General features: G+C 42.5%; 1 protein-coding gene across 1 annotated transcript in view; it reads left to right on the top strand.

Annotated features, from left to right (window-relative positions):
* The first annotated feature begins 2818 nt into the window (after window positions 1–2818).
* Window positions 2819–9031, top strand: part of CPA6 (carboxypeptidase A6) — a 308645-nt gene continuing 302432 nt past the window's right edge. Inside the window, exon 1 of the mRNA XM_003902836.4 lies at window positions 2819–3991. Within this exon, the coding sequence (XP_003902885.1) occupies window positions 3876–3991 (116 nt within the window). The 5' untranslated portion in view covers window positions 2819–3875. The remainder of the gene's footprint in view (window positions 3992–9031) is intronic.

Below are 9031 nucleotides of genomic sequence, written 5' to 3'. Positions count from 1 at the left end.
GTGTCACAAAGTCAGAAACCATATCTGCAGCAATAGATCAAGAAGAGAAGAAGGCAGGCAGAGGCCTCATAAAATGTCTACTATTTAAGCAGACAGAAATTAGAAAGGAATCCCAGGAAGGACAGGAACAGAAGAAGAGAATCTCGGAGCCCAAGGAGGAAGAGAGTTTCAAACAGCAACTGGCAAGCAGCCTCAGAAGCCATGCAGATGTGGAGTGGGGTGAGGACAAACATTTTTCCACTTAGAAATCACCACTGATATTTGAGAGAAAGTTTCAGCGGGGTGGTAGGGAGGCAAAGCCATGGTCAGGGTTCAAGAGTGCACTTCTGAGAAGCCTGGGAAAAGAAAAAGAAAAAATAAGCCAAGCGGCTTGTGTTTAAGGATGGAAGAACTGTGGCTAGCTGACGAGAGACAGACTAAAGACACGGGATCAAGATGGGGTAGCTGAGGGTGCCGGAGACAGTTGCGAGGGAATCGTCAGTAAGGTGTTGTTAAGGGAAGCTTGCCAAGACCGCATAGGGCAGTGTCCTGCCTTCACATTTACTGTTTCCTCACCTGTTGGAATAGTGGCAGAAAGCCATAAAAGAGAAGTGACAGGTGATAAGGTCTATGCAAATAGGACGTTGAGGAATGATCATGAACTGCAACAGGAAGGTTGTCTGTACAACTTCTGTCTGAAGAAAGTGCTACCACACTGTTTATCTTCTCCAGGTAACTTTAACAACATAAATCTAAGTAGCTCTGACTCATATACCTGAGAAAAGAAATAGCAAAATCTTCCTCCATGGTGTCATAGAATTTCAGATCTGGAAGAGACATTAAAAATGATATCATCAACAGTGGACTCGAATCAAGGATGATATTTTCTTTTCCCAATTGTAGTTTCATTTCTTTCTGTGCATGGTAATATTTCTTTTAATAAAGTTCACTCTTCCACTCAACTATGACAAAGGCATAGCCAATAAATAGAACTTCTTGTCTTCCCATCTCCAAATCCCTAACTGGTTTAATAATTCACTCCCTCTCAATGCCTTAAAAATGGAACTTTTATCTTTGAATTCATCTATAAAACTGTTCTCTCCTCCTCCCATTTGCTAAATGGACTCCATTTATCTCTCATTTTATGGGAGCTTATCTACTCCAAGAGAAGTTTGATCAGATAACCTGGTCCTTAGTAAAACAGAGAATGATTGCTAGGAATGGCTTCTATTGTTTGAGAACCTCTCTTTGATCTGAAATTTTTAGGAAGGTTACAGGATGTCACCGGCATTTCTGGCATTTTTGATGGTCCGGGAAATGATTCCTTTGGTGTCAGCGTCTGAAGAGCCTCTGCTGAACATGCTTGCAGTATCCAATCCTTCAGAATGATTTGAGGATGAGTTTAATTCCCAGTCAGAGACTGAACATTCCTAGTTTAATGTTGTGATATAATATGACAGATTTATACATTGTTCTGACATAGTGAAATGCAAAGAGATGAAGTGTTTTATTTACACAGTAACCTCTTGTTTCCACAGATCACTGGCTTTCCTGGGCTCATCTAAAAGGCCTGTGAGAACTGCTCTGAGTCTTGCAGAGCAGCCTGACCAGTTTAGGAAGACCAAAGTACGAGGCCAGGAAGTCAGGAAAGAAGGCAACATAAAAAAGAAACGAAAACAGACATGATCACCTGGGGAACTTCCACTCTCCAGAAGTGCCCATAGTGTTCTCTCCTCCCAAGGTGCTCTCTCCTCTATCCGGACATAGAAGTGTCTATGTTAATATTTGTGGAACGAATTTCTTCCCTGGTTCATCATTCATGCAACAGACATTGTTGATCACTCCTTCAGTAAACATTGTATTCCCTCGAGGAGGTATAAGGAAGTGCACAGGAAGACCAAAAGGATACAGTCTGTATTCAAGGAGAAAGCAGCCTCATGAGGAAACAAGACAAGAAATTCGATGTGGTAATTCCTACAGTAGAGGACATGCCAGGACTTGTGAAGGACACAGACAAGGCATTAACCAGACTGATGCTGAGAAAGTTGCAGGAAACTTCAGAGCATCATTTCAAATGAAAACCATTTCAGCTGTGTCATGAACCTGACATTGAATCTGTCAAAGGAGTTTTGGTTCAACTCCCCAGGTAGAGAAGATGGGAAAGATTGGGTGCTCTCTCTTCTAACAGGGACTCTGGCTATATAGTATTAGAGGGTACAGGAGTTCTTGGCCATGACTCGTCAGGAAACCTGAAAAGTTTTGTGAGTGTGATGAAGAAATAGTGACTCACTCTTTTAGAGCACAACCAGGACTCGGCATGGAGGGTAACAGGAGACACCCTAGGTAACACTATGCTTATTTGATAGGGCAAGGCACATTCCCTTAATGGGTTTGGTGGCGTATTCGAATAGGAGCTTTTGAAAAGCTTTCATTATCAACATGGGAAAAAAGAAAAGGAAATGGTTTTCTCTAAGGTTTGCTTGGAAGAAAAAGCAGACCTCATTCTAACGTGAAGTCTTGCTACTCCAAGTGTGGCTGAAGAGCCAGCAGCATCAGCATCACCTGGAAGCTTCTTTAGACATGCAGGCTCTTGGCCAGGTGCAGTGGCTCACGCCTGTAATCCCAGCACTTTGGGAGGCCGAGGCGAGCAGATTGCCTGAGGTCAGGAGTTCAAGACCAGCCTGACTGACATGGTAAAACCTCGTCTCTACTAAAAATACAAAAATTAGCCAGGCATGATGGCAGGCACCTGTAATCCCACTTACTCGGGAGGCTGAGGCAGGAGAATCGCTTGAACTCAGGAGGCGGAGGTTGCAGTGAGCCGAGATGGGCCCTTGGCACTCCATCCAGCCTGGGTAACAAGAGCGAAACTCTGTCAAAAAGGAAGGAAGGAGGGAAGGAGGGAAGACCCTAAGGCCTCTGTTGCAACCTACTGCGTCAGAGCTGCAGTTTAATGAGATCCCCAGGTGACTTCTATGCATGTGGAGCTCTGAGAAGCCCTGCTCCAGACCAGCATAGTGGTTGAATATTGGAATCACCTGAGGAGCTTTTTAAACCACTGATCCTGCCACCACAGTTTCTATTTTCAAGGTCTGGCTCCCTAAATGATTCCCAATGTGTAGCCAAGGTGGCAAAGCACTCAAAGGCCTCCTATTCCCCATGAGAACCTCTGAAACAGCAGCAGGTCTGGGTGCTGCTGATGCAGAATGAGTACCAAGAGCTCCCTGAAGCCCAGTAAAGCCGCTGCCCACTCCTATAAGTCAGGAGCAGGGAACTGAAGCCAGCTGTTTGGGTCTAGGTGCTATAGGTACCCCTGCACGCGTTCTCATCAAGATTATTGACTGTGCATTTCATTAGGTGGAATCCATTTGGGAATCTGTCATGGGAGATCAAAATATTAAGCTTGGAATGATCCGTGTCTGCTTGGTTAGCCCATCAGACAAACTGTTTGCAATTAGGTAGGATCCTCATGCTGAAGAAGGTAGTAGAGAATAAAAGCTTGCACAGAAAAGTTAGGAGCCTCAAGTTTGGAAAGCAAACAAACCAAAAGCAGAGAGGAGTCACCCAAAGGAAGCAGCACCCAGTGAATCCCCGCTGTGAGTCAGCACGAGGGAGGCCCAGCCCTTTCTAGGGGAACCTGATTAAAGATCAGGCTCAGCTGCTGCTGCTGCTGCTGCTTGTCCCAAGACCAAGCCGTAATAGCAACTTCCCTTCCTCAGCTGCCTAAACTTTTTTTTCTCTTGTAGCTGGAGAGAAGTGTCACATTTTGCTCACTCTCAGCCTTCCTCGCCCACCCCCTTCCCAGAGAACGTGTGTGGTGTGTAGGGGGTGCTGCGAGCCACCTCCAGCCTCGGGTGGCTGCTTAAGTAACTTTCAGCTCCTCTCTTCTTAACACTATGAAGTGTCTCGGGAAGCGCAGGGGCCGGGCAGCTGCTTTCCTGCCTCTTTGCTGGCTCTTTTTGAAGGTTCTGCAACCAGGGCACAGCCACCTTTATAACAACTGCTATGCTGGGTAAGTGGAGCGACATTCATGCCCTACACAGCTTTGATTTGGATCTGGGGGCTGGTTTGTTCCAGAGTGTGCCTCACTTTTTCTGACTTGGGGGTCTCTGAGTGAATCTGCACACTTTCCCGGTCCCCTATATAAAATGTACACACAGCTCTCTGCTCTTCGCTGTAGCTCACCGAGAGAATGTGGTGGGCTCCAGCCTGGCTTTTTGTACTTCTTATCATCTGTCAACCTCAGCTGTGGACCCAGGTTGAATGGGATTCTGTCTTTGGAGTAGCCGTGGTCGGTATTTGCAGTGTTTGCCTTGGTTGATGCTTGGTGATGCCGTTGTCCCACATGAATTATGACCTGAAAACTAAGCCTTTCCTTTACAACTGTATGTAGGAACAGTGGGTTGAAATTCATCAGTGATTAAGTTTAAGAACTGAGTGTGAATTTTTTTTTTTTTTAGCCTGTGCTTATTAGTCTGTAGAGTGGTTATTAGATTTTTAAATCTGAGCAATGCAAATGATTCAACTCAAAATAAGCAGAATAAAAGTAGTCAACTGTAAAATTATGGGTAGTTTTTCTGAAGGAAAAACATAGGAGTAAAACAATCAGTTTTGTCCCCTCTCTGTAGGTTAGCATGCTTTCTATATGCATTTCTTCAGGAGGCAGAGGGCTGGAAGCTGTGTGTTACTATGCACATTCTTATTATCCTGAAGGCTTGCTGTGGTATAGACAGCATGTGATTTGCTCACACATGCAGGGGGTCGTTCTTTGAATCTGGAAATTATGGCTTGCCTGCATTTTAGAGCTAGAAAAACCTTAAATAGTTCCTCTAGTTCAATTCCTTTTTACAGAGGAGTAAACTCAGTGTCTTAAATATTTTTAAATAGCCTACTATCATTCAAGGATCACCACCTGAGAAAAGTTTTCATGTAGATCTGGATGACGACAAGGTAGTGTACAGTGTCTTAAAACCAAGTTGTTCTTTTCAGAAATAGTGTAAAAGAATTTATAAGTGTGACCCTGGTAAGAGAATCGCATTTCTCTTTCTCTCCCAAAGAATCTTGGCACTGCCTTTAGGGTTCCCCTGAATACAGTGCTTACAGAGGAAATTTTCGAAACATGTCCTCAGTTTTAGGGGAGGCAGGATGGGATAGAGATGCTGGTTGAGTTAGGGGCTATAGATGGTAATGTGATCATGGATTTTTCCACCCCAGTATTTCTGGGAGGAAACAGAAAGGAGTTAACATCCCAGGGCTGCCTTTTGGCCTGGACATACAAGATCTCGGCTTTACCTCCGATCATTTGTGACCCCTTTAGAGATCTGGAAGAAAGAAGCTCGTGTTTAAAGACTGATGGTATAGGCTTGGGTTATTGGGGAGTTAACTCTGACTCTCCTGGCTGATGTCATGTCAGATGATAAACATATATCACAGATTTAGACACGTCTGTGTGACCTAGGCCCTCACTCCTCCACTCAGCTGTGGCTCTGTGCATAATTATTTCAGCGTGTGGCACTCCTCCGTGATAAGTTACCAGGCCTGCTTCAGCTGAGCAGGTGTGCACCCTTCCCTAAGCACCACTTTGTAGAGGAAATGAGGCCAATGGTGGCACCCTTTCCGTATAGAATTTGTAGCGACTGGAACCCTTCAGGAAAAAGTTTCATTACCTTCTCTGTTTTCAGCAATGGATGTAATAATTGCTATTTTCTCTTCCGTTGCTACATAAGTTAATCCCAAGTTTATAGGTAATCCTAATTACCAGATGTCTAAAAGTAGGAGGGAAGAAAAAGATGAAAAAATGAAGTGAGTCTCACTCACCCATTGCAATAGAAGCCTAGAGCTTCTTTAAAAGCAAAAATATTTCTGAGCATATTCACTGTTAAAAATGGGGAATTTTAACCTACGTTCGTTAGATATCATTTTCTCGTCACTAAAGACAGAAATGCTGCTCAGCTTTGAGAATGTTTTGCTTTGTTTACTCCGAAACTACTTTCTGCAAGTTTAGCCTTCTGGTGAACGAGAATCTGATGGGAGGACATGGTAGAAGAGTATTTAGCACTTTTTTGGGGCTGGTTTCATCCATCCAAAGTTATTCTGAGCCACCTCATTTTTATTCCTTAATAATTTTTCTTTTTTTTGTTACTAATGAAGGGGCAGCCCTATTTCTTGCATTCATGTAAAAATATTTTTGTAGGTCTTTGTAGAATCCAATATGTGATTATCATTTACAGGACCCTGAGCATGAATAAAAAATAGAACACACAGGGCAGGCCAGCATGCCTCCTGAGAGCAGCTAATGAGGCCAGTCCTCTTTAGACATAAACTAGTAACAATTGGATAGTGCCAAGTGTGTAACAGATGCTTAGTAAATGGCAAATTTAAGTGTCTCAGAAAAAAAATTGCCTTGGAACGGGTAGTGGGAGATTCAGGGGGAGACAGGGATGATTAATGGTCATTTAAAAAGGTTAGAAAGAGTAAGAACTACTATTTGGTTGCACAACACGGTAACTATAGTCAATAATAATCTAATTGTACATTTTGAAATGACTAACAGTGTAACTGAATTGTTGTGACACACAGAATAAATGTTTGAGGGGATGGATACCCAATTCTCTATGATGTGCTTGTTTCACATTGCATACCAGTGCCAAAATATCTCATGTACCTCATAAATATATATGAGGTACATAGAAGTATATATATACTATGTACCCACAAAAATTAAAAACTTAAAAGTGTAGAAAGACTACAAGAAAAATCTGATGACAAAAGCTAGTGCCTTTTTTGATAACTATATTAAACACTTACAAGACAGATCTTTAAATGCATAGAAAAGGAATGAAGCGAAGTGGAAAATGACAACTTCAATTATATTTATTGGTACTTTATGTCAAGGGCTTCAGGGGTTACAAATGCCAAGTCAGACATTTCGGGGATAAATAAATGTCCATCAGTAAGTGAGACGCCCATACAAGCAAACATCATTCTGTGTTCTTTTTTTCTCCCTCATCTCCCTGTTTTCCCAAAAGCAGACCTGGTTATTATACTATGACATTGAAACCAAAAAAAAAAACTTCTGCATCACAGAAAATTAGGGTAGATTTTTAAAATAATGGTAAAAGAGAGATCTCAGACAGTAACAATAAATTCTGGCAAAACTCTAGTACTAACATAGCTATGATTTTTGAAAACTACTTATTGAGTGCCTTCTTCATGTGTCAACGTAGCATAAGTCTGAGGGTTAACTGCCCGGGTCTCATTTTTTGCTTTTCCACATTTAGTAGGTCTGTTATCTTAGACAAGTTATTTAACTTCTTTGAACCTCAGTTTCCTTATCTGGGACAATGGAGGTAATATTAGACCTTCCTCACCAAGTTGCTGGGAGGATTCAAGAATAGCATGGATATTGCATGGTTCTTGGCACTTAGTAAGAACTTAACAGGATGGTAAAATACTTACCGAGACTTAATATAAACATTTATAAAAATATTAATTCTAAGAACAACTTGATGCATTTGTTATCTTCATTTTACAAATAGGCTAAATGAAGTACAGTCCAGGTAGCCCAAGTTCAGGGCTAACTAACTCAAGAACACACTGGAGATTCTCACCCAGCTCTGCCTGACTCCACCACTGTACTTCTCACTCTGCTACTTATTCAGGCATAGAGAATTGCTTTTAAGAAAAACTGGAAGATTTAATCTTGTTTGGGGAACTGATAGTTTCAGAACAATAAAGGAAAAGAGATTATATAGGTAAAATTGGAGGTTTAATCTTGGTTACCTTCTCTAGGGTGGTGATGAGTGACTGATAGTGAATCATTATTAGAAAAGCATGCACGGCCCATAAGGGACAGAAAACAGAAGATGAAAGAACTTTCTATTGTCTCTCTCTCTCACACACACACACACACACACACACACACACACAGAAAACAAAAGTAGCACAGAAAGTAGCTGTGATCATGTGCCTTTGTTCATTCAAGTATTTGGATGCCCATTGTGTGCTGAGAACTTGACCAACAGAGTGAATTCCCTCTAATAGCTTGCCGTATAGTAGAGAAAATTGCCCACACATCAAATTACTATATAATGTGTAAGTGCTGTATGGTAGCAGTCGCCGACCTTTTTGGCACCAGGGACTGGTTTTGTGGAAGATAATTTTTCTACGGACAGTGGCGGGGGCTGGTTTCAGAATGATTCAAGCACATTACATTTATTGCACACTTTATTTCTATTGTTACTATGTTGTAATAGGTAATGAAATAATTATAGGACTCCCCATAACAAACAATCAGTGGAAGCCCTGAGCTTGTTTTCCTGCAACTAGGCAGACCCATCTGGGGCTGATGTGAGACAGTGACAGATCATCAGGCATTAGATTTTTATAAGGAGCATGCAACCTAGATCCCTCACATGGGCAGTTCACCATAGGATTCTTGCTCCTGTGAGAATCTAATGCTGCTGGTAATTGACAGGAGGCAGAGCTCAGGTGGAAATGCAAGCAATGGGGAGCAGCTGCAAATACAGATGAAGCTTTGCTGGATAGCCTGCTACTCACCTCCTGCTGTGTGACCTGGTTTCTAACAGGCCACCAACTGGAATCAGTCTGTGGCCAGGGGTTTTGGGACCCCTGCTGTATGGGATGAGCAGATTCCTGAGGGCTGACAGAAGAGCTCACTGAACCAAGAAGGAGAGGTGAACATCCTTTCTATGTCCTTGCCAATTCTGATTATCTAGCCCTGCTGTATGTAGGCTAAGGGTGCAGAGAGAACTGGCTGCCTACCATCATGACTGCTTCTTGGAACCAAGTAATGCGCTCGTATTAATCTACTTGTACTGCATCTGCTTGCAAAGTTCCATGGACTCCTTTTTTCTCATGACAGCCCTGCATTTATTGAAGATGTCTCTTAGGTCTTGGGAGAGTTTCTTCCCCTTCTTTGTGTCTCAGGGAAGCCACTTTGATGAATGGCATACCCTTTTTTCCCATGACCATATGTATGAGCAGGGCTGGGTATCACCCACTTATGGTTATTTGTCCACAAGTCAATAGT

Source organism: Papio anubis, chromosome 8 (assembly GCF_008728515.1).
Source record: "Papio anubis isolate 15944 chromosome 8, Panubis1.0, whole genome shotgun sequence".
NCBI classification, from domain to species: Eukaryota; Metazoa; Chordata; class Mammalia; order Primates; family Cercopithecidae; genus Papio; species Papio anubis.
Note: the sequence above shows the minus strand (reverse complement) of the source record. Positions and strands in the feature narration are given on the sequence as shown.